Consider the following 26,966-nt stretch of genomic DNA (forward strand, 5'->3'; position numbering starts at 1 on the left):
GCTCCTCTGTCCTCTACTCGTTACCTGTATTAATGGCACCTGTTTGAACTTGTTATCAGTATAAAAGACATTTGTCCACAACCTCAAACAGTCACACTCCAAACTCCACTATGGCCAAGACCAAAGAGCTGTCAAAGGACACCAGAAGCAAAATTGTAGACCTGCACCAGGCTGGGAAGACTGAATCTGCAATAGGTAAGCAGCTTGGTTTGAAGAAATCAACTCTGGGAGCAAATATTAGGAAATGGAATGCATACAAGACCACTGATAATCTCCCTCGATCTGGGGCTCCACGCAAGAACTCACCCCGTGGGGTCAAAATTATCACAGGAACGGTGAGCAAAAATCCCAGAACCACACGGGGGGACCTAGTGAATGACCTGCAGAGAGCTGGGACCAAAGTAACAAAGCCTACCATCAGCAACACACTACGCCGCCAGGGACTCAAATCCTGCAGTGCCAGACGTGTCCCCCTACTTAAGCCAGTACATGTCCAGTCCCTTCTGAAGTTTGCTAGAGAGCATTTGGATGATCCAGAAGAAGATTGGGAGAATGTAATATGGTCAGATGAAACCAAAATATAATTTTTTGGTAAAAACTCAACTCGTCGTGTTTGGAGGACAAAGAATGCTGAGTTGCATCCAAAGAACACCATACCTACTGTGAAGCATGGGGAAACATCATGCTTTGTGGCTGTTTTTCTGCAAAGGGACCAGGACGACTGATCCGTGTAAAGGAAAGAATGAATGAGGCCATGTATCGTGAGATTTTGAGTGAAAACCTCCTTCCATCAGCAAGGGCATTGAAGATGAAACGTGGCTGGGTCTTTCAGCATGACAATGATCCCAAACACACCGCCCGGGCAACGAAGGAGTGGCCTAGCCAGTCTCCAGATCTCAACCCCATAGGAAATCTTTGGAGGGAGTTGAAAGTCCGTGTTGCACAGCAACAGCCCCAAAACATCACTGCTCTAGAGGAGATCTGCATGGAGGAATGGGCCAAAATACCAGCAACAGTGTGTGAAAACCTTGTGAAGACTCACAGAAAATGTTTGACCTCTGTCATTTCCAACAAAGGGTATATAACAAAGTATTGAGATAAACTTTTGTTATTGACCAAATACTTATTTTCCACCATAATTTGCAAATAAATGAATTAAAAATCCTACAATGTGATTTTCTGGATTTTTTTTCTCATTTTGTCTGTCATAGTTGAAGTGTACCTATGATGAAAATTACAGGCCTCTCTCATCTTTTTAAGTGGGAGAACTTGCACAATTGGTGGCTGACTAAATACTTCTTTGCCCCACTGTAAATACATACATACATACATCCCATCCTACAAAACACTCCTCTATCAACACCTTCCCTATTAGAGCCTGCCGACTCAGTTTTCACACACCACTGCTTATCTCATATCTCAGGTAGCTATCCTGTCTCCCCTACCCTCCCCCTCATACTCATTAAGCCCCAGTCTGCTGTCATATAAACCAATAGCAGACTGTAGCTAGCTCACTGAGGAGGAACGACAGGGCCTGGTAGGTCTGGTCTATTGGAATTACCCTGAAATAACGTCTGCCTTTGTGGCTGTCTCCAAATGGATATTTCAATTAGGAGGTCAATGGGAGAGAGGGATGAGAGTCATTTGATTCTGTCCTCCTCTCCTCACTCCTCCGTTTCTCCCTCCTCCTCTTCCCTCCACCATGAAGGGAGAGATGACAGTAATTTCATTCGGTCCTCCCTCCTCATCACTCGTTCCTCCATTCTGAAAGTCTGGTTTATGTCCCGCTAGGGGATGCATTAAGGAAGGGAGGATACTGACGAGTCATCACCAGACAGCAACGAGTTGGACAGTATCATAAAGGGCTGTTTTACTTTACCGTGAGTCAGTGTGGTGTTGCACGAGTGGTCCCTGCGTATAAAGGGGACTGGAACGGAACAGTTTACCAGAGGACGTAGCAAGCTGTTACGGTAGGCTAACATGAAGATTTACCCTGATCTATTTTCTCCTGTACAGTTGCTAACCATTTGTAGAGTACGCTAGGGGCTAGTATGATGCTATGCCACAAAGATGTAGCATGTCTCTTGACCATTTAAAAAGTCCCAGACACACAAAACGTTATGTACGGGGATTGGCCTTCTAGAATACAGTATTGGTGAGAACCTTGAAGACCAACAGATTGCAGCATGCCAGACACTAGATTGGATGATACTGTATCATACATCATGTCATCAGTGCCATATAAATAGAATGAATAGAACAGGCTTGGGAGCTCTAACCCTGGAATTTTGTAATGAATGGAGACGCCCTTCCTATTCATTCTATTTCTATGACACATCATGTCATCATTGCCATAGAGAGAGAATTAATAGAACAGGATTGTAAGCTCCAACCCTGGCAATGAGTAATGAATGGAGGCGCCCTTTCTATGCATTCTATTTCTATGATTACTACTTCCTCTTTTAATGTGGGGCTTGTTCTTTTGATGACAGACGATAGTTTCTCTCTCGTAAGGAAACACCTCTGTGTTTATGACCTAGATGTCACTGTCCTCAGGATATCTGTGGTTCCACTCGTCCTTTATAATGTCAGTATAACTCAGTCCCCAGAAATACACACCCTTTAAGAAGTTTAGCTGCTTGACTTGTGAAACGTGCGCGTGAACTCTGAAGACAGAGACGATAAATACCACGGGAGTGATTATCATGACAGCAATGAATATCAATTCTTTCTACAAAAATAACATTTGCTACTACACTATTACAAATCATGTGATTTACTATGCATAGCTTGAAATTGACACCATTTATTTGCTGGCTTTCCATGTAATGTTTTCACCATCCTACTAACTAACGACGGCTTTTTGCCTTCGTTCATTTTGTAATACGCTTCTTAATTTCACGTTTCTTTGTTTTTCTTTGGTTTCTCCGTCCATCCCTTCATCAGTTACTAAGAGACGCAAGGCTCATCTGAAGAGACTGGACCGCAGATGGACCTTGGGGGGCATAGTGAACCGCCAGCAGAGTCGAGGTGAACACACAGTCAACACACAGACACACACACACACACACACACACACACACACACAAACACACACACACACACACACACACACACACACAGGCACTCTCAAGTGGCCTCTCTCAGAACCACACACATGTACACTCATTCCTTCATTGTAAGAAACTAATTTACATCCATGACAGTCAGCCAACAACAACTCCAGCTTACAACAACAACTCCCCAACATCACAAACAGCACACAGGGTGGTCGTGTAGATTTCAGCTCCCCGAGTTACATTTACCACACTTTTCTCTACTTTTAGAAAGATAATTATTTCTTCATTTTGCTCTGCGTCACAGAATAATGTACTAACATTAAACAGATTAGATAATGAGGGGTATTTGATTCAGACAGCACAACAGTAACAACCTTGTTGGCTAAAAGCTGCTCTAAACATTACTGTGGGTAGTGCTTCTTCATGTACTTATACAACTCCCTCCAGGTTCAGAACCATTCGATTTTAATGACTGAGTTTTTAGTGAACATTTATTGGTAAAGATATCTTCTCACACTCTTGAATGTATCACGTTGCCAAACTCCCCTGGACACTGCAATGCTGGAATATGTCTCAATGGAGAGTTGCTGTTGAGTCATAATGAATTATCTTTGATGGACCCAGACAGACATGAGCTTATGTCTCATATTGTCTAGTATCTAATCAAAACTGGTCCAAAGTCAGCTTTGCATTTATCCTCTAATGGTTATGGTTAGAATCTGGGGAAGGTAAGCTGATCCTAGATCTGCGGCTATATGGCTTAGATCCCGCTAACGGGATCGATATGACAACAGCCTGGGAAAGTGCAGGGCGCCAAATTCAAAACAACAGAAATCTCATAATTAAAATTCCTCAAACATAGAAGTATTTTACACCCTTTTAAATATAAACTTGATGTTAATCCCACCACATTGTCCGATTTCAAAAAGGCTTTACGACGAAAGCACACCAAACGATTATGTTAGGTCAGCACCTAGTCACACAAAAACACAGCCATTTTTCCAGCCAAAGAGAGGAGTCACAAAAAGCAGAAATAGAGATAAAATGAATCACTAACCTTTGATGATCTTCATCAGATGACACTCATAGGACTTCATGTTACACAATACATGTATGTTTTGTTCGATAAAGTTCATATTTATATACAAAAATCTGAGTTTACATTGGTGCGTTACTTTCAGTAGTTCCAAAACCTCCGGTGATTTTGCAGAGATTCATGTCAATTTACAGAAATACTCATAATAAACATTGATAAAAGATACAACTATTATGCATGGAGTTATAGATACACTTCTCCTTAATGCAACCGCTGTGTCAGATTTCAAAAAAGCTTTACCGAAAAAGCACACCATGCAATAATCTGAGTACAGCGCTCAGACAACAAATCAAGCCATACAGATATCCGCCATGTTGTGGAGTCAACAGAAGTCAGAAATAACATTATAAATATTCACTTACCTTTGATGATCTTCATCAGAATGCACTCCCAGGAATCTCAGTTCCACAATAAATGTTTGATTTGTTCGATAAAGTCCATCATTTATATCCAAATACCTACTTTTTGTTTGCGCGTTTATCCCAGTAATCCAAATGCTCAATGCGCGATCACTTAGTTCGGACGAAAAGTCAAAAAAGTTATATTACAGTTCGTAGAAACATGTCAAATGATGTATAGAATCAATCTTTAGGATGTTTTTATCATAAATCTTCAATAATGTTCCAACCGGAGAATTCCTTTGTCTTCAGAAATGCAATGGAACTCAAGCTAACTCTCACGTGAACGAGCATGGTCAGCTCATGCCACTCTACCAGACCACTGACTCAATCCCCTCTCATTCCCCCCTCCTTCACAGTAGAAGCATCAAACAAGGTTCTAAAGACTGTTGACATCTAGTGGAAGCCTTAGGAAGTGCAATTTGACCCTGTATATTAGACACTGTATATTCGATAGGCAAAGAGTAGAAAAACTATAAACCTCAGATTTCCCACTTCTTGGTTGGATTTCTTCTCGTATTTTTTTGCCATATGAGTTCTGTTATACTCACAGACATCATTCAAACAGTTTTAGAAACTTCAGAGTGTTTTCTATCCAAATCTACTAATACTATGCATATATTGGCAACTGGGCCTGAGTTGCAGGCAGTTTACTCTGGGCACCTTATTCATCCAAGCTACTCAATACTGCCCCCAGCCATAACAAGTTAAAAGGATACTTCTACCCATATTTGATCAAAAAAGTAGTCGCTATATTGAAGGATGAAGTTGTTATATACGCAGATTGAAGGTCAGTTAGATGCTCTCTGTCATTGATATAGATAGGATTTGGGGAGGCTGATCCTAGAGCGGTGTCTGTGGCCTACTCCTACCAAGAGCCAGAGTAATTACTCATTCCTCTAATAAGACCAGGAGAGATCAGCCATCTGGTTTTAGGATTAGTTTTAACCTACTCACCCCACCTGGCTCTGTCTTTTGTCTGTTTGTTTACTGAAACTGACCTGGGACTCATATAACTTCCCAGGCTACCAATAACATACATGGGGCGTGACTCACATGGTATAGCTTAACTCTGATCCCAGACCAGTCATAGAGACAATAAACATAAGTGATTCAACAGAGCTCATCCAACACAGGGGGAACTTGTGTCAGATGGTATGAGTTAGTGCCTGTGTTGATGAATTTTATACAGATGACCTATATACTTCTTCATGGCCGTTTTTCCTAACCACATGACCTGACCAGGAAAATCTCCACTTCCTATTTGTAGTCTCACTAATCTATAACTTGGGACATTTAGCTTCTCAGGAAAACCCCCAGGTCCTATTTATACTGCACAGGAGAATAAATACTGGTTCAATACCCAGCCAACAATTTCCATGTGATGACTACATCCAGCTCTTTTGGATACTTTTGGTGAATGTACTAATATGGGCTGCCAGAGCCTCGCCATAGTCTCCAGCCAGAGCTGAGCGTAGCATTTACAGTTAGTTAGCTAGCTCTCCCAGAGGAGTAACAGCAGGAGGAATGGGCTGGCTGGAATAGGCTGGCGGAAAGTGTGAATGTGGGGCAGTAGCCCATACTGAAGCCTGGCTTTAATCACAGACAGGAGCCTATAACAGTGGATGTAGCCACTTTTGTGTGTGTCAGCCACTGATGTAACCGTTGCCATGGAGGAATCAGGACAATCATTGCGCGAGGCATAATTAGTAGTCAATGTCACATCATGTATTTTTTGTTGTTGTCGCACTACTGATATTGATTACTGCATTGTCGGGAAAGAGCAAAGAAGAAAGGCATTTCACTGTACCAAAAAACTTGATATCAATATTCTATACCAATATCATATCCAATCTCCCAGGTGACTTCATTTGAGACTCTGGGTCAACGTCCAGTACATGCCTGTGTAAGGATGTTGTACTAGAGACATCAACCAGCAGAAACAGACAGTAGTGATATATTGTCCTCTGTTGCGACTGACACATTTCAACAGCCAGGGTTTCAGGTCAGTTGGGAGTCCAGTGTTGCTTTCAGCACCATCAGAAACACTGCTGCATGCTACCTCATTTATGACTTCTGGATTAGAGGCCTTGTTTCCACCCTACAAAATGATCCCACCATGAAAATACTGCTGACTGTGGTCGGAAACTTTGTTTTTGAATTTGTTCCTTTTTCCACATCTCTAATTCTCTCTCTCTCTCTCTCTCTCTCTCTCTCTCTCTCTGTGTCTCATATGTATCTTTCTCTCTCTTTCTCCCCCCCCCCTCTCTCTCTCTCTCTCTCTCTCTCTCACTCTCTTAATTCAATTCAATTCAATTCAATTCAAGGGCTTTATTGGCATGGGAAACATGTGTTAACATTGCCAAAGCAAGTGAGGTAGATAATATATAAAGTGAATATATAAAGTGAAAAACAATAAAAAATTAACAGTAAACATTACACATCCAGAAGTTTCAAAACAATAAAGACATTACAAATGTCATATTATATATATACAGTGTTTTAACAATGTACAAATGGTTAAAGGACACAAGATAAAATAAATAAGCATAAATATGGGTTGTATTTACAATGGTGTTTGTTCTTCACTGGTTGCCCTTTTCTCGTGGCAACAGGTCACAAATCTTGCTGCTGTGATGGCACACTGTGGAATTTCACCCAGTAGATATGGGAGTTTTTCAAAATTGGATTTGTTTTCGAATTCTTTGTGGATCTGTGTAATCTGAGGGAAATATGTCTCTCTAATATGGTCATACATTGGGCAGGAGGTTAGGAAGTGCAGCTCAGTTTCCACCTCATTTTGTGGGCAGTGAGCACATAGCCTGTCTTCTCTTGAGAGCCATGTCTGCCTAGGCTATGCAAGGCAATGCAAGGCTATGCTCACTGAGTCTGTACATAGTCAAAGCTTTCCTTAATTTTGGGTCAGTCACAGTGGGCAGGTATTCCGCCGCTGTGTACTCTCTGTGTAGGGCCAAATAGAATTCTAGTTTGCTCTGTTTTTTTGTTAATTCTTTCCAATGTGTAAAGTAATTATCTTTTTGTTTTCTCATGATTTGGTTGGGTCAAATTGTGCTGTTGTCCTGGGGCTCTGTAGGGTGTGTTTGATTTGTGAACTCTCTCTGTCTCATATGTATCTCTTTCTCCCTTTCTTTCTCTCTCTCTCTCTCTCTCTCTCTCTCTCTCTCTCTGTTTCTCATATGTATCTCTTTCTCCCTCTCTCTCTCTCTCTCTCTCTCTCTCTCTCTCTCTCTCTCTCTGTGTCTCATATGTCTCTCTCTCTCTCCGTGTCTCAAATGTATCTCTCTCTGTCTCTCTCTCTCCCTCTCTGTCTCATATGCATCTCTTTCTCTCTCTCTCTCTGTGTCTCATATGTATCTTCCTCTCTCTCTGTGTCTCATATGTATCTCTCTCTCTCTGTCTCATATGTATCTCTTTCTTTCTTTCTCTCTCTCTCTCTCTCTCTCTCTCTCTCTCTCTCTCTGTGTGTGTGTCTCATATGTATCATTCTCTCTCTCTCTCTCCCTCTCTCTCTGTGTGTCTCATATGTATCTTTCTCTCTCTCTCTCTCTCTCTGTCTCATATGTATCTCTCTCTCTCTCTCGCTCTCTCTCTCTCTCTCTCTGTCTCATATGTATCTCTCTCTCTCTCTCATATGTATCTCTCTCTCTCTCTCTCTGTGTCTCATATGTATCTCTCTCTCTCTCTATGTATCTCTCTCTCTCTCTATTTCTCTCTCTCTCTCTCTCTCTCTCATATATTTCTCTCTCTCTCTCTGTTTGTCTCATATGTATCTCTCTCTCTCTCTCTCTCTCTCTCTCTGTGTGTCTCATATGTATCTCTCTCTCTCTCTCTCTCTCTCTGTCTCTGTCTCATATGTATATCTCTCTCTCTCCCCTCTCTCTCTCTCTCTCTCTCTCTCTCTCTCTCTCTCTCTGTGTGTGTCTCATATGTATCTTTCTCTCTCTCTCTCTCTCTCTCTCTCTCTCTCTCTGTGTCTCATATGTATCTTTCTCTCTCTCTCCCCCCCCTCTCTCTCTCTCTCTCTCTCTCTCTCTCTCTCTCAATTAAATTCAATTCAATTCAAGGGCTTTTTTGGCATGGGAAACATGTGTTAACATTGCCAAAGCAAGTGAGGTAGATAATATATAAAGTGAATATATAAAGTGACAGTTAACAGTAAACATTACACATAAAGAACTTTCAAAACAATAAAGACATTACAAATGTCATATTATATATATATATATATACAGTGTTTTAACAATGTACAAATGGTAAAGGAAGTGCAGCTCAGTTTCCACCTCATTTTGTGGGCAGAGAGCACATAGCCTGTCTTCTCTTGAGAGCCATGTCTGCCTACGGCGGCCTTTCTCAATAGCAAAGCTATGCTCACTGAGTCTGTACATAGTCAAAGCTTTCCTTAATTTTGGGTCAGTCACAGTGGTCAGGTATTCTGCCGCTGTGTACTCTCTGTGTAGGGCCAAATAGCATTCTAGTTTGCTCTGTTTTTTTGTTAATTCTTTCCAATGTGTCAAGTAATTATTTTTTCAGTTTTCTCATGATTTGGTTGGGTCTAATTGTGCTGCTGCCCTGGGGCTCTGTAGGGTGTGTTTGTGAACAGAGCCCCAGGACCAGCTTGCTTAGGGGACTCTTCTCCAGGTTCATCTCTCTGTAGGTGATGGCTTTGTTGTGGAAGGTTTGGGAATCGCTTCTTTTTAGGTGGTTATAGAATTTAACGGCTCTTTTCTGGATTTTGATAATTAGTGGGTATCGGCCTAATTCTGCTCTGCATGCATTATTTGGTGTTCTACGTTGTACACGGAGGATATTTTTGCAGAATTCTGCGTGCAGAGTCTCAATTTGGTCTCTCTCTCTCTGTGTCTCATATGTATCTTTCTCTCTCTCTCTCTCTCTCTCTCTCTCTCTCCCTCTCTCTCTCTCTCTCTCTCTCTCCCTCTCTCTCTCTCTCCCCCCCATCTTTGCCTGGACATCCTCTTTACTCATTCCTTTTGTCGCTGTTCTGAGGTGGTAATGAGTGTTATGAATGCCAGGCGAGGCATGTTTCTATCAGGCAGCGCCTTGAGGCAGCATGCACAGACCATTTCAAGCAGTGCTGAGTGATTAGTGATTTTTGGGGTCGGTTCGGTTTCAGTTCGATTATAAAAAACATGATGACTTTATTATCTTGAATTCCTTAAAGTCATCATCTCATCTCCTCTCAGGCCCTAACAGCCAAACAACATTATCTCTGTTCTCCCCACGTTGTACTGTCTTTAATCACCCTATTTAGCTAAGCTAGCTTGCCTTAGTATGCTGCAGAGCTGTCTGACAAAATATTTTTACTAGTCCTTCAAAGTAGATAAGGCACACTTTGACAAACTGACTCTATCCCTCTCTCATGCAGTCTGTGTATAGTAAAAGTGTATCCAACTCTGTCTGCACCAAAAACAGCAGGTGCAATGGATTATGGTCATTGTAGTTAATTACCTCATTTCTGCACTGAACCAGATTTGAATATTTGCCTAATGAAAACTACAACTCCCTTCAGCCAGGCGTTCCACACAGTTCTTGACTTGATTTATTATTATTTGATTTCTCACTGGAGAAATGGAGTGTTGGGCTCACAAAAAAAACTAAAAACAAAAAACGCTCAGCACTAGTTTCTAGGAAGCTAAAAGTAGAGTTAAGCGTATCAGGGACATGATCATTGACCATAAAGAACACTTAGAATTACTCTACCCTGAGTGTTCTCTCCATAGACATAAATACTGTATCTCATGGTTCGCTCTTTGAAGATGCACTCTTGTCATGAGACATGGACACTCTTTCTTAATTTATCTTTCCACGACGACATAAATACTCTACCAACCTCCTGCTCAACCCTATTTCTCAAGGGTTTTGAGAAAGAGGTGAGGAGAGAAGATGGGAGGAATTAAGGAATTCATTGAGGAAGAAGCATGCATGAGTTGGAGAGAAAAGTAGGGAGTCTAACCTTACAATATTAATGAATTGTCTTCTTAACAACTTATCTAAAACTACCCAGAAACACTCTTTACTAATGGAATACTTGACCCATTTGCTAAGAAATATAATATTTTTCCCCGGTTGTCAAGGTTTTAGTTACCGTGGAAACGAGAGGGTAAACAAGGTAAGGAGGGAAGATAAGTGCCAGGTGGTACATCTTATGGATTAACACCACAGAGGAGGAGGCAAAATGGATTACTTTGTTGTTGTTCCTACGTCAGGTCAATGGGTCTAAAGTTGTTCACTTTATCGCCAAAATACTCCCAAAGAAGACAAAGGAGGAAGCTAAATGGATCGCTTTGTTATTGTTTTATAGTTCACTTACTCTGACTCTACCTCAGGTCAATGGGCCTGCCTTTGGTAACTTTATCACCAGAAATACTCCCAAGAAAAACAAATGGATCCCTTTTCTGACCCAATGTTAGGTCCGATGAAATCATTAGGTGGTGATTGGCTAGTGACTGCAGGATGAACTCATTGATTACATCATGTGTTGTTGACAGGGCGAGTCGTTGGGTCAAACACTCTATCCAGTCTCCTCCACCCTGTTCCTCTCTCTGTATGTCTAGAGAACGGGATCAGTTACAGCAGAGTCTAATGTGATTTATGGCAGTGTGCTGATAACTTCCTTCTCAACTCACTGTTTGGGGCTTTGGGCCCAGCTGACTGGTCAAACTTTCACTAAGACGGTGTGAGACGCACATACACATACAGTACATGTCCAGAGAGCATGCTCACACACATGATACGTATGTTTGAATACGCACGCACGCACGCACGCACGCACACACACACACACACACACACACACACACACACACACTGACACAAACCCACACCGTATTCCCTCTCCACCTGCAAGTACTCAGACATCCTCAACCACACACACACACACACACCCCCAAACTACACACACTCCCTGTGCTACCCAGGCCCAAAGCCCCTAGACATTCCTTACAGCTCTCTATAATTGACCCAAGCCCCTCAGCTCCCTCTGGAATGACAGGCAGCAGTAGAATGTGTTCCGACTAAAACCTCACCTCACCCCACCCATTGTAAACAGACTGACACACACACACGTTCACACCTCTGAAATTCCTCTCCTCACTTCCCCATCCCACGCAGGGACACATTGGCTGTGTCCCAAATGGCACTATAGTCATCCTATAGTGCACTATTTATTGCATATTGCACTGCTATTGACATAGTCAAAGGTAGTGCACTATATGGGGTAATATAGGGGATAATTTGAGTCACACGCCATTCTCACTGGACCAACTTCGATTCTCTCCCTTGTCTTTATCTCCATTCCCTCCCATGCCCCTGTATATCCAACCCGTTGAAGCAACAGCTGCTTAAAGTGGCCCTATCTATCTACCCCCCCACTACTACCACTCATACTTACACTTGGCTTTTCCCACAGTAGTTGAATCCCCCTACGGATCATCCCCCTCTAGAGTGGCTGCAGGGATTTCCCTTGTTTCCAAGTGGAGCCAGATAAAGATCTGAGAGCTTCCACAGGTTCCTTATCTCCAACAGGGAGGCTCCGGCTCCATACTGCAGCTCTGGAGCGCTGCAGCCATTTCAAAGGGATCCAGTCCGCAGTGTTGTTCACTCAACAGTGTTTACAGTGGCTTGTGAAAGTACTCACCCCCCCTTGGTATGTTTGGCTGGCTGGGTTGCCTCTGTCACATTCTAGCTGTGATAAGGAAGGGTTTGAGAGTGTTGTGGATGTGATGAGAGGTTTGGCCAGTAGAGGGTGCTGTTTTGTGTTTGTATTGGAGGATACGATTGGAATGGATACATTATGCATTATGGCTTGAAAAAACAAAACAGATAAAATGGCTAACTGGGTGATTCCCGATACTTTTACCTCTGTGTTGCTTTCTAAGAGAACATTAACTGATTGAAATACTCTGCTTGTTGCAGTAGATATCTCTTGACTGGGAAATTCAAGGGGAGTTCTCCAAGGGGTTCATGACTGGGATTTACTGAACAGAAATGTTGATTCTCTCCTTTCTTTCTCTGTCCTTCCTTCCATCGACCCGAGTAGAAGAGAAGTACACAACGGTGCAGCCGTACGCCAGCCAGGGGAAGGACGAGATCGGCTTTGAGAAAGGGGTCACCGTGGAGGTCATCCAAAAGAACCTGGAGGGCTGGTGGTACATCAGGTGAGCATCACCTCCTCCCATTTTTCCTTACAGTGGAGGGACCTTAGCCAATGGAAAACATTGCTCCGGTTAAGAATTCACACCTATTAGTGATTTTATGTTGGATGGGCCCAGTTCCAATTACAATTAAATCCTTCACTCCCTTCAACAGGACCTACAGGCTAGGGAAGTGAGTGAATGACCATATTGGAATCGGACCAAAAGTTCATGTACATTTTCTCACACTAATGAAATTAGTCCCCAGAGAGAGCGTTTCTATCATTATTTTCAGAGATGTGATCAAGGCTGAGGTCCATCTCATCTGTTGAATGTCATTGTAAGCCATTAACATATGTGGCTCGTTGGAGATCCGGTGAATGCGTTGTGTGTGACCTGTTCGGTGGAAGAGCGACAGAGTGTGTTGCATGCTCAGTAAATGTGCATTTCCTGGCCTGTTTCTTTGTTGCTTCCTCATGGCCCCGAAGGCCTTGTGAGCTCCACTCTCCACTCTCCAGCTGATGATTACCACATGCTACTCTGGACTCTGCTCTGGCTTAAAGAACAGTCCTGTTACATCTCTCCTGTTACATCTCTCATATATAATCCACAGACCACAGGCAGCCGGAGGCACCTAGATAGGGGAGGACGGAATCAATTGAATATTGTCGCACACATGAAACGCATGGTTACCTAGTGTTTGATAACATTCCCCTGACTCCCCTTCCAGAAATTAATATGAGCCGTCCCCCTGCTCCAAATCTTCTATGTGTATGAGGACATCTAGTGGTCGTAGACAGTCAGTGGGAGAATAAACAAAATAAAGACTCCTTCATGTTTTACTGCTGATGTACCAGTGTTATTACTGACGGACATAAAGTGGAAGTAATTACACTTTGACGTCAACCCACAATGCACTTTTTGACCGGTAAGGGTTACTTTTTGACCGGTAAGGGTTACTTTTTGACCGGTAAGGGTTACTTTTTGACCGGTAAGGGTTACTATTTGACCGGTAAGGGTTACTATTTGACCGGTAAGGGTTACTATTTGACCGGTAAGGGTTACTATTTGACCGGTAAGGGTTACTATTTGACCGGTAAGGGTTACTATTTGACCGGTGAGTAAACTTCCATTCTCCTGCTAGGTACCTGGGGAAGGAGGGCTGGGCCCCGGCCTCATACCTGAAGAAGATGAAGGAGGACTTCTCATCCTCGGGCAGGAAGAAGACCCCGACAGGCCCTGTGGAGATCATCGGCAACATCATGGAGATCAGCAACCTGCTCCAGAAGAAGTCCAGCAGTGAGAAAGTAAGGTTTTAAGATTTCACTATTAAATGAAGATTTCATTTGATTGAACTTTTAGCTTTTTATTTTTTTATATTTTTTTCACCCCCTTTTCTCCCCAATTCCGTGGTATCCAATTGGTAGTAGTTACTGTCTTATCGCTGCAACTCCCGTACGGACTCAGGAGAGGTGAAGGTCAAGAGCCGTGCGTCCTCCGAAACACGACCCAACCAAGCCGCACTGCTTCTTGACACAACGCACATCCAACCCGGAAGCCAGCCGCACCAATGTGTCGGAGGAAACCGTACACCTAGCGACCTGGTCAGCGTGCACTGTGCCCGGCCCGCCACAGAAGTCCCTAGTGCGTGATGAGACAAGGATATCCCTGCCGGCCAAACCCTCCTTAACCCAGACAACGCTGGGCCAATTGTGCGTCGCTCCATGAACCTCCCGGTCGCAGCTGGCTGCGGCAGAGCCTGGGCTCAAACCCAGAATCTCTGGTGGCACAGCTAGCGCTGCGATGCAGTGCCATAGACCACTGCACCACCCGGGAGGCCCAGCCTTTTCATTTTTTTTAAAGCATTTTTTTCTATTTTATTAGCTTTTGTTTGATTTATGTCTTGTATTGTATAGTTTTTATTTTACTGTGAAGTGTGTTGCCGTTTTAAATGCATTTGAAATAAAGTTTGATTTGATTCAAAGGATGTCCAAACGGCTGGAGATTCCACCAGTCCTGAGCGCCACATCTCCAAGAGTGAGATCAGCCTGCCCATGCCCTATGCCCCAGGTTACAACCCCAGCCCCGACCACGGCCCAGGTCCCAGTCCTGGGCTGAGTTCTGGATCTGGGATGGGTACCTCCAGTCCTAGCCTGGGCCCTGGTGCTAGTGGCCCTCTACAGGACAGTAAGGGGAAGAGGGAACCGGGTTCCCCTGCTGTAGCACGTGTCGCTCCACACAGAGTGTCGATAGGTGAGTGTCATCGATGATGGAGTTGTATGGTGATTCAAATTAGACTATTTATTTGGCTAATATATATCTATTTGACTAATATTTGGGTGCTGGGATATATTTGTGTGACTAATATTTGGGTGTAATAAAATGCAATAAAAACATATATAGTGCTGAGTGATATAACATTTTGATTGGGGTTTTACGGATATACTAAGGTTTGTACTTGTCTGTTATGTGTGTACAATAGACTACTAATTGCACTTCTATCATTTCTACATTTGACAGTAAATTAGGCTAATCTATGGTTCCATTCATTAGGCTCTCCCAACCTCCGACAAAAACCCCCTCCTAGAAGAGAAACAAATCTGGTAAGTCACTTTCAAATACAGTATGTATCATCAGAAAACATTTTTTACACATAAACATAGAACATTGAACTCAAGATTGCTTATTTTTCTATTCCTCTTGTTTGTGCAGGGCTTCCAGTTACCCAAGCCGCCAGAGCCCCCTACTGTGGAAGCGGAGTACTACACCATCGCAGAGTTCCAGTCCTGCATCTCTGATGGCATCAGTTTCCGTGGAGGACAAAAAGCTGACGTAAGCACCCAGAATCATAGAGATACAGTATCTATACAGATATTTTGTTTCTGGATGGATAGGCTACCGTCTATATGATCTATCTCTATGCTCAGAACTGCTGTACATATGTCGGTATTGGAATCTGTCTGAGCACATTAAATATTAATGACACCTGACAGCTCACCAGCGACACAACTGCTGAAGCTGCATAGATATGGCCTTGACGGTCTGTTCATTTTGATGATGCTTGCAAAATACTGCAAGAGGCCAACTGGATGTCAGGGTGGACATTTGACGTTAGAAGAAGGGAGCTTTTGTTTTGATTTCTCTAACCGTTGCACCAAGAATGTCACGTTCGTCATAACGAGGAGACCAAGGCGCAGCGTGAGATCAATAAATTCTTCTTTATTTAATTGAAGAACACTAACCAAACTAACAAACCGAACGTGAAGCTATAAACACAAGCGCTGACGTGCAACTACACATAGACAATAACCCACCAAACCAAAATGGAAAATGGCAACCTAAATATGATCCCCAATCAGAGACAGTGTTGCTCTGATTGGGAACCAATTCAGGCCACCATAGACCTACATTTACCTAGACAAACCAAAACCCCATAGATATACAAAAAAAACAAGACAAGACAAAAACACACATACCACCCTCGTCACACCCTGACCCAACCAAAATAATAAAGAGAACAAAGCTAACTAAGGTCAGGGCATGACAAAGAATGATACCCAGAATATGTAGGATGTAGGATTTTAATTTGAGCAAGTTTGCTACAGCAGGAAAATAATCCTGCAACAACAGGAAATTGGGATTATTATGTGGATTATAATTAATATAAATTTTTGTAAGTTTGAAATTTCAAAGAGGAAATTTCCCTTCAGAAGCCTTTTAAAATCTCAAATACACTACAAGTTTTAAATGTCTTGCGTTGCAGGAAAGTTGTCCTGCAACAGGGTGATCAAATGAAGGTCCTACATCTGTAAATGGGGAGAATGATGGTGTGATAGTGGAGGATATGTTAGAGGGAGGGAGAGAACAGCAGGAGAGAAATAGGACACTATTACTCTGACCCTCTCCCTATGCATTATAGATTCCAAGTTCTCCTGCAGCAGGGTGATCAAATTAAGATCCTACATCTGTATAACCACAACGCTCAAGAGATCTACATGTATGAGAAACATTGTCTGCTTCCAAAATGGCACCCTATTCCCTTTATAGGCCACTACTTTTGACCAGGACCCATTGTTATAAAAATACTATTTTCATCAGTGTGAAGTTCAAGTGAGACTGAATGTTTATTGTAAAGCGATAGTTCCATCAAGTGTGTATCTGACTGTTGGTTATCTTCCCACCTGTCTTCTCTGTAGGTTATAGAGAAGAACTCCGGGGGCTGGTGGTATGTCCAGATCGGGGAGACGGAGGGTTGGGCCCCCTGTTCCTACATCGACAAACGCAAGAAGCCCAACCTCAGCCGACGAACCAGCACGCTTACCCGCCCCAAAGTCCCGCCCCCAGCTCCACCCGTCAAAAAGCAAGACTCAGAGGAGACGCCCTCACCTTCACCCAGTCACTCCATCTCCTCATCGTCCAAAGCCACAGAATCCCCTAGTCGGCCCGCAGTATACGAGGAACCGGAATACGACATTCCCGCCGTTGGATGCGAGGGCGAGTCGGACACAGATTCCCTGAAGGGAGAGACAATACATCGCCCCCTGGAGGTGAAAATCAACAATGTGGTCTATGAGAAGTACCGTAGTTCTCCTCCGGTCTGCAAGACCTCCCCTGTGATTATCAGCTATAGAAGAAGGTCCTTCAGGTCCGTTGAAGAGATGGCCAAGGAAGAATGTATCTATGAGAACGATGGCTTCAGGCGCAGTAGTGGTGATGAAGGGGCTTTGGCCAAAGGCTGCGGCGGTTCCAACTCCCCAAGGATCTACCACTCCTCGACTGTACCCCGCAAACCCTCAGGGTCTTCACCTCTAGCAGGGGGAAAGCCATTGAAGAAGATCGCCCCAGAGCTGAGCCGGAGCCAGTCCTTAGCCAAAGCCGACACCAGCCCCAGATCGTCCTCAGATGAATCAGGTAGAGGTTCCAGGAGACCTCCAGGCATCAGGACGGTGGAGCAAAGGATAGGCCAGAGCCCCTCCACCAAGCTCAAGCCCTCGGTGAGGCCTAAACCTCTGCTCACCACCAAGTCAGAGCCACAGTGTTCCGAGAGGATGGACATCACTTCCCTGAGACGCCAGTTGAGGCCCACGGGACAACTCCGGCATACCGTCCATGGGCTCAAAGACACAGAGACGTCCTCTGTCATCTCGTCGGAGGACTCCCATTCTTCCCGCAACAGCACCTCAGACCTCTCTTCCATCTACTCCAAGGGGAGCCGGGGAGATTCTGATCTGGAGGGGTTCAACCTATACCGGACCACAGACGCCTACGACAAGGTCCAGGAGTCAGAGCTGAGCTTTCCACCTGGGGTGGAGGTGGAGGTCCTGGAGAGGCAGGAGAGTGGCTGGTGGTACATTCGTTGGCGGGACGAGGAAGGCTGGGCGCCCACCTTCTACTTGGAGCCCATCCGCCAAGGGAGGGACGGCGGTGGGTCCGAGTCTGACGGGCAGCGCTCTGGGTCGGGCAGCGGCACTGGGAGCAAGTCCAACAGCCTGGAGAAGAATGAGCAGCGCGTGCTGGCACTCAACGACATCAACCTCCAGGGACTCACCAACCACCACCAGGTACACAACACGCCAGGGGGTCTGAGATCAAGGAACATTCCCCCCATCCCCTCCAAGCCTCCGGGGGGCTTCTCCAAGCCGGCTGTGCTGGTTAACGGAGCTGTGAGAATGAGGAATGGTGGGGTGAGACCGCAGTCCGCCGTCAGACCCCAGTCCGTGTTCGTGTCTGTGCCACAGCCCGCCATGGACAGTCAACACTACATGACGAATTCCCTGAGGCGGAACGAGTCATTGGCCGCCCACAACCAATACCGTACCGACCAGTACCGCTCCGGTTCCGCTACCCTCGGCGTGCGCCGTAACTCCTCTTTCAACGCAGTGCGTGCGCAACCCGTCACAGTCGAGACCCGATCGAGACCCTCAGAGCGCTCTATCACCACCAGGGATTCTTCGGCGGAACGATTTGGTGCCGGTGGCGGGACGGACGCCTTGAGCAGGGTTGGGGTTGTTGTGCAGCGTAATGGTATCCCCGTAACCACAGTCAGGCCCAAGCCTATCGAGAAGAGCCAGCTGATCCATAACAACCTGGGGAGGGAGGTATATGTTTCCATCGCTGACTACCGGGGGGACGATGAGACCATGGGCTTCCCTGAGGGCACCTGCCTGGAGGTTCTAGACAGGAACCCCAACGGGTGGTGGTACTGCCAGGTCCAAGATGCCCTGCACCCCCGCAAGGGCTGGGTCCCCTCCAACTACCTAGAGAGGAAGAAGTAATGGCCTAGTAATAATAACAATGTCCCCCTTTGATGATGTCACTAAGAATATTGGTGATGACATCACTCCATAAGAATGTTACCCCACAAGAGCTACCACAAGCAATATGCTCCAAATATGTAAACAGATGATTGATTCTGAAAGACTTTATGTAAAAAAAACAATATGTTGTTTTAACCTTATAATGAGAAAGAGACACTTTTATTTCTGGCTTACTAAAGTGTGCACGTAAAAGACTAAAAGTCTTATTGCGATATGGGATGTAACGAGAGACTGAAAACAGGGTTGGCCACCCCCAGTGTTAGAAACACAAAGATGTTATTGGAACTTTGGAACGATGCGATTTGACACGACACCTTCTAGAAGGGGTTTACATTAGAAAGAGAAGATAGCTGGGCAATGATGGCAAGCCTTATACCTGCCCTTGTGACTATAATGCCAAATAGGTGCCTTTCGTAGATGATCAACTGAATGGGGGTTCGAAGAAGTGGACGGAACACATCAGTGAATCAACGTCATTACCAAATGTATTACTGTGCCATAGGCCTATGAGCATGAATACCACCAAAATTATTTTTGTAACGTTCAAGAGAACCACTTGAGTAGGAGTGTTTAAGAGCGTTACCGAGCGAATAGGATCAAACTAGAGTGTTGTAGTAGAATGTTCAGAATCAAATAAGAAAAAAACAAGAGAACAGGAGAGATATCAGTGACTCTCAGTGAGTCACAATTGACTCACTGAAAATGACTAATTGTTTGATTATCTTTTTTAGACATTACTGTATGTTTTGTTCTTTAATATCTTTGTGTGTCTTTCTGTCTGTCCTTGGAGATGTATTTCTGCTTTCTTGTGTAACACTCCACCGACAGCCCAGAATTGGAAAGAGTCAAAGTTTCCTCTCGGATATTCGATTCTCTGAAGTTTCCCTGATGGAATATCTATGTTGAGGTACACGTAATTAGACAAACTTGGTTGTGTCACCCCATTTTTGGAGTCCAACTTCTTATTCTATATTTTCAACCAAGCCTACAGTATCTTGCACACAAATAAAGCCGAAACGTGTCAAGCTTGAAATCTAATCAAAGTATAGTTAATGGGAAATAAATTCCAATTTAAGGTGCTTTTCAATTAAAACATTTTTTTTTTTTTACCTACCACCAAGATATTACTTTACACAATAAGTTTTAGTATTGTCTGTCTGTATTAGTCCCAGACAAATATATTTGTATATATGCTTTACTGTATACAGTAAAGCAACCGCAGTTGCACAGAAAATAAGTACTGGAAATATGGCTTCATAATGATCTTTGAATCCCAGGGATATATTTCCATAGCCTCGAGCCCACAAGGTGATCAAACCAAAGCAGAATATCATTGCATTGGCTATTTTGTAGCTTTACTATTGGTACGAGTGCGCTGGGAGTCAGGAGGCAAGTTCAGGGAGTGTTTTAATCAATAAATGTAACATAGTACAAAACACAAACAACGCACCTACAAGAAACAGAAACAATGACGCCTGGGGAAGGAACCAAAGCGAGTGAAATATGTAGGACAGGTAATCAAGGCGGCGATGGGAGTCCAGGTGAGTGCTAATGCGCGTAACGATGGTGACAGGTGTGCGCCTTAACGAGCAGCCTGGTGAGCTAGAGGCCGGAGAGGTTTCACACGTGACAACTATTTATTTATGTATACAAATAGCCAAATAAAAAATAACTAAAACAAAGTTTAAAAACGGAAGATAACATCTGGACTCAGTTAATGTTCTGAACCCAAATGAAAGAATGTTGAAACATGCGGATATTGCTGTATAGTATTGGTTTATGTGGTATGCAATAAAGTTTATGTTCACTTCCTTGCTTTAAAAGTAGTTTGGTATCTACTGGATTTGAATAGTACTGCAGGACTATTTTGAGTTATTACTATTTACTTATACGTTTTCCCCAAACACAATACTGATATTACTTCAAAACGATCCCCAATTGAAAATCCAAATTAAGTACTATTTCAACTGGCTGGTGTTCAAGACTGCTGAAATATTTTTCTAACAGTGTGTGACATTTTTTCATTACATTTTCTGCTGGACAGTAATATAGTATTAAACAAAGTATTGTACCTGCTAGATCGCAGTTATATCTGTTTTAGCCAACCATAGTTGTTTTTTGTTGTTACAGTGTGATCACACATAGACAATAATGAAGATTGAAGTTCCGTTTTTTGTGAATTAATGCACTTTAACACTTGTTTACAGTGCATTAATGTAAAGATGCAGTTGAAATACTCAGCATATTATTTATTGATTTAAAAAAAAAAAAACTATTTAATAAGAGTATTTTTTTACCTCAAGTTTTTCAACTCCTGTCTTTTCACAGGAAAATATCTCAGTCATTAGAGGATGCCAAAGCTCCTCACAATATAATAATTGGATACTGTACATGGTACTCTCTTGTGGGAGACGAATGCTACTGCAACATGCTTTTTCCATGTTGCCAAACCGGCAGTTACAATGCAATACCAAATGCACTGCTGGTCAGTGAAACTACCAACTACAAAATGCCTGTACACAATTGAATGTTTTCAAATATTAATGCAGCTAAGAGTTGTTTTTTTTAATAGTTTGTACATTTTTTTGTTCACTTTATTCTATTTGGCTATCTTTTTTTCCCAACCTTCTAAATGACTTCCCCCCCCATGCTGTGTGCTGCAACTAGCAAAATCATGGACACTTCCTTTCTCCTTATTGGTCTGTACGTAATGCCTGATTCAAATCATATTTATTTTTGACCTAATGTTTATACCTCCCATTTGTGGTTTGACAATCAAATATGTATCCACTGCCTCACTAGACTGGACTAGACCTGTCAACCTAGTACAAAAGTCAATAATGTGTGATATACTGTATCATTTTTTTTGACATTTCTACAGTCTATTTGGTATGAATTTCAAGCCGTTGCATACAGATCTATAGAAGCTGAAGTTAGTTCTGCTTCACAAATGGAGGGTATAAAATGCTCTTTATCTCACCCATCATATCCCATCTAAAGCAATGGAAATCAATAATTAGGTCTATGTCAAGTACAACTACAGTTGATACAGAACCCCTAACCCATCTCCCTCCCCTCGACAAAGGCATTATGTAAACATGTTGAATCACCCATAACATTTCGCTTCAGCACATATTAATGCATATCGCTATTGTTTAATTGAGCTCAATTTACATGGCTTCTCTGCCTGCGCCTGCAAATTACAAGGGAATTGTAATGTGTCAAGCTTGACTTTTTCATATTTAGTATTATGTATTTTTTCAATATTTTTTTTTTCAATAATTTGTTCAATGTTTTGGTCAAAATGATACATTGTGTCTTATTTGTTTTTAGTTTTCACCCCATTGTATTTGAATATCTTTCAGAAATGTAATAATGAGGAAATGTGCAATAGAAATAGGCATCTTTAAAAAGCATAGCTATAGAAAAACATGATCAACATGACCTCCTCTTTCAACATGCCTAAGGATATATGATACAAAAAGATATTGTATATCCCTTAATCCATTCAAGCCATCATCGGTCATGTAAACACCTTTAGGTCATGACTCATTTCAGGTCCACTGCTTTTTTCATATTAGCCTTTTTCAAAACAGCAACAATCTAATGGCACTAAACAGACTCCAATCCCATTGGAGATGCTTACTTCCATTGAGCTACAGCACAACATGTTGTGACATGATGGACATGATTTTTTACCAATGGTCACGTAAGAATCGCTTCTGGTCCTTCCTCCTGGCTAGCGTGCGTGGCTAGTGGACTGTGAATGTCACCGGTAGAAGCCAATGACCCGGGTTCCGACCTCGTTAACATCTAGCTGTTCTCTACCACAGATCCACAGCGGTAAGAGTTGTGTCAGCATCGAGGGCCTCTAGGTACTCACCAGACTGCCTTCGAGCTGTCACGTTTGTGCCTGAACAAAATGTTTTTGTTCTTGGAGTATCTCTCTCCTCCACCTACAGTACGCAGATGCCTCCATGCCATTTGAACACAAGCCCTGCCGGCCTCTTTCAACCCTGTTGCCATGGCAAAAGTGACATTTGGAACCATCACAGATGTCAACCGCGTAATGTAAACTGGGAGAGAGACTGTTAACCGGTAGTCTTGTAGGGAAACAGCGATGTGTACTACAGGGCCATAGTAGTTTAATCCATCCGCTTCCAAACCTATACCTACCACCAAATATAAGAAAACACTTTTTTTTTATGTATCTCCATGTCCTCGATTAAGCCCCATGGGAATTCATTTCAGACTTGACCATGTTCAGAATGTTTTGAATCTTCTGAGGAGAAAGAGAGAAAATACTACATGGGTTTGGTTCTTTGTCAACAGATTACAACAGTGATGTTCTTGAGGTCCACTAAAACTGGTTGGTTTAAAAGTTTCCTCTACAGATGATTTTTTTTTAATCACTTATCCCCACATAACAGTTAAGGTGCTTCGTGGCTTTGGAAGGTCTCGGTTCATTTCCTTTCCCCTCCAGTAGGTTTGATAGGGAAGAAACACACACACACCCTTGAGTTTTAACTTTGGTGGAGGGTGCCACAGATTTGTGGTAAAGTAGCACCCATGCACGGGGCGACACACACACACACACACACACACAGGCGAGGGATGCCATTTATGTCAGAGGGAATAGATTAGAGCCTCTACCATATTTGCGAATTCAGCCAAGTGAGACAGTCCCTGCTGACACCACACTGCCTCGACTCTCTGCCCCCGCCTCCTTTCTCTCTTTTTATTTTAACAAATTGGCGGGCCTTCTCGAGCGTGACGTTCCCTTAAGCCTAGTAATCCTAGATAGCACCAGTCGGAATGTCCTTTTTCCTTCCCGGATCTTTTTTTCTACTCTTCCTTTACTAGTGCCTCCTTGCTCACTCTTTGGCCTTTTCCACCATACTTCCGCCATGTTCTTTTTCTTTCTTTCGCCTCAACCAAAGCTAGCAGTTCCCAGTGCCGAAAGCTAGTCACTTGAAGTAAGAAGAAAGAAGAGATTGGAAGTGTTGAGTGTATCTAGTGTATGAGGTTTGGGTCGTAGAAGCATGTGATGTGAGATATTGTGTGTTGGTGTGTTTGAGAGAGAGGACGTGTGCACTGTGATGAGATGGATTGCGTGCAGGTGAGGTCAGGAGAAAGATAGGAGGAGGTCAGGTATGAGGTTAGTTGTGTGTGGGATGCGTCGGGAAACCTGAGATGGATCAGATTGTGGATCGTAGATGGCATGGCAAGAATGAGACAGAGACAGAGAACAAGACAGAGACGAGACAGAGATAGGGAACAAGAGAGAGTGAGAATGAGAGAAAGAGAGACAGGAGCTGGATACATTTGTGGACATTGTGCTCCTCTGTTCATGCTGACTGGACTTCCATTAAAACCAGCAGCAACAGTTTCCATCAGAGACAATGAATAACACTGCATCATACTTCCTCCTCTTCTCCCATCTCCCATGGCTTGGGCTAATGAACTATCCAATGTACGATGCGTGGCTGTGAAATCTCATTATCAAAACACCATTTTAATTGCGGTAGTTAAAGGTTTGAAGGCCAGTAATTCTCGCGCCGGTGGCGCCCTGATAGCGGGGTCGCACAGCCACGAGGGGCTAATCTAAAACAAATGAGATTGCGGCTGTCGAAGATGGATAGATGCTCTCACTCTTTGTCGCTCTCGTTCTGTCTCTCTCCAGCTTTTTAGCGGGTGGCATATTAATCATGTGTCTGATTAATTCAACATTATATAATTTGCTGTGATGAAGCTTCAACTTCTGTCTGATGGCTTATTCTGTCCTGGTGTGAAGGGAGAGGCTGGAGAGCCAGGTTAATGAGGGAAAGGGTAGGAGATGTGATGATTTGAGAAAGTTAGTAGTAAGTGTTTGTGAAAGGGGTGTGAGGTGTTTAACCTAAGGGTTGTTTTTAGTAGGTATTTTGAACATAACTTTTTTAGAGTGAATTTTTTATGTTGTTTGCTCATGAAGGAAGTCAATGAATGAATGAAAAGAAGAAGAAAAAGAGGGATGAAAGCTTACTCAGTGCTAGAACTGATGGTAACGCTTCAGACAGGTGGAATGGGACTGCCGACTACGCCAAGTGTTACTTAACACAACAGGTGGCGTTGGGGCATTGCTTAGAATGCTAATGTATTGCATGGCTGAGGAATAGTGCATGCTGGTTCTTTTTTTGTGTTTCCTGCTGTGCTGAGACTCTCACTGTTTGACTTCCTGTTCTAATTACTACTTTATACTCTCTTTAATTAACCCTCAGACAGATACATCATGTCATATCACTCTTAGCAATAACTGCTCACACTGCTTAAAACTACCTTCCTTTTTTTGTATGGGTACCAATATGGACCATATTTATTGCCACATCCATATTTTCTGGAGGGAGGATTTGTCAGATAAAGATGTGTGTCATTTCAGGGGTCACCGAATTATTTTTAGTTTGCGTAGTCAAAAGTCTTGTTATTACCTAAGATCAGGCCTTCATGAGCATTCTCTGATGCCAGTTATAGTCTAATTGCTATTTACAGTAGAAAGTAGTGTGGCAAGTCTCCAACACTGTCACAAAAACCTAATTTGTAGACAAGGCCTCAAACCAAAGTTATACTCTCTAAACCTATGCTCTGTAAACCATCTAGGTCCTTATACCCAAACTTGAAACAATAATGACCCCACTACCAGCAGGTCAACTCTGTTACATCATACCACCAGTGCTTCGAGTTGGACCAAAGGAGTTGCTATAATATAATATAATATATAATTTAATTTGCACAATTCTTATGCAACATTTGTGTTCAACTCTATATAGAGACAACTATAGAGACTAGTCCTGTTTTCAAAAGAAAGGTGTCGTGGGAGGATGGAGTTCAAGAGAAACGTGTTTTCTGATTCCTTTTGTAAATGTCACTGACGTTGAGTCATTCGGTGTGACAAAATGTAATGTTGTGTGACAAGGCGATAAAGAAGCAGGACATGTCAGGACATGTCATGATTTTACAATTTGGCATCAGTGAGTCAATAAGTGTATGTGAAAGTACAGCAAATGTACAAATAATCGAATCAGTGTACTCTTCAACGGGAAACATAACAATTGGTCTGTGTGCCAGCGGTTCTTTTTGAAAACGGCCGTCCCTTTTTACCGTTTTCATTTTGAAAACCTTTTTGTTGTTGTTGTGTCTTGTTCCTGTTTACATTGTATCTTGCATTGCCCCTAATGAGAAACACTATTAAATGTATTATCTTTGTTTAATTCATGTTGCCTCTCTGTTTTCATTTGTCAGCCTGAACACTCACATGCCATACATTACGAAACAGATTATTTACAGCATTTTTAAATGTTTCAGTCATTTAGCACTTTTATCCAAGCAACTTACAAGAGTAAATATTCATACTTTTCCCCCTGTACTGGTCCCCAGTGGGAATAGAACCCACAACCCTATCGTTGCCAGCACCATGCTCTACCACCTGAGCCACACGGGACCAACGGAGCTGATGTGACTCATACATCCATATTTAGATTTATTTATAACTTTTACATACAATTGTAGGCGACAGTCATTTTCTGGAACGACACATATATCTTAATTTGTTGTATGGTATAAATCAGAATAAGTATAATTAGACTTGGATTGTACAATTGAACAAACCTGTTTTTAGATGTATATTGTATGAGTTACGAGAGAAAATTGTAAGGGCAGCGAATGAAGACGAACTAGTATTGGTAGAGCCCTCCGTACCGCTAAAGAGAAAGATGGAGGGGGAAAAAAAAATCTATACACATGTAGAAAGATGTATCACATACGCCTAAATGAACACGAAAAATGTGCACACCTACCTCCCCCGAGGACAACCACCCAACCCCCATCGAACCCCCACCGGTTACAAAACGCTCGCTTTCAACAGAACATGTGCAAGTTACCCTCAGCATCTA

General features: G+C 43.0%; 1 protein-coding gene across 3 annotated transcripts in view; it reads left to right on the forward strand.

The window, feature by feature from the left end:
• Nucleotides 1-26,289, forward strand: part of LOC110485783 (SH3 and PX domain-containing protein 2A) — a 119,612-nt gene extending 93,323 nt beyond the window's left edge. For 2 of the 3 annotated variants that reach the window (XM_036940433.1, XM_036940434.1), the window contains 7 exons: nt 2,947-3,030; nt 12,631-12,748; nt 13,869-14,031; nt 14,710-14,977; nt 15,278-15,327; nt 15,437-15,556; nt 16,921-26,289. In XM_036940433.1, the coding sequence (XP_036796328.1) occupies nt 2,947-3,030; nt 12,631-12,748; nt 13,869-14,031; nt 14,710-14,977; nt 15,278-15,327; nt 15,437-15,556; nt 16,921-18,999 (2,882 nt within the window). In that variant the 3' untranslated portion in view covers nt 19,000-26,289. The remainder of the gene's footprint in view (nt 1-2,946; nt 3,031-12,630; nt 12,749-13,868; nt 14,032-14,709; nt 14,978-15,277; nt 15,328-15,436; nt 15,557-16,920) is intronic. The other variant, XM_036940435.1, reaches the window with a different exon arrangement.
• The last annotated feature ends 677 nt before the right edge of the window (nt 26,290-26,966 follow it).

Source organism: Oncorhynchus mykiss, chromosome 13 (assembly GCF_013265735.2).
Source record: "Oncorhynchus mykiss isolate Arlee chromosome 13, USDA_OmykA_1.1, whole genome shotgun sequence".
NCBI classification, from domain to species: Eukaryota; Metazoa; Chordata; class Actinopteri; order Salmoniformes; family Salmonidae; genus Oncorhynchus; species Oncorhynchus mykiss.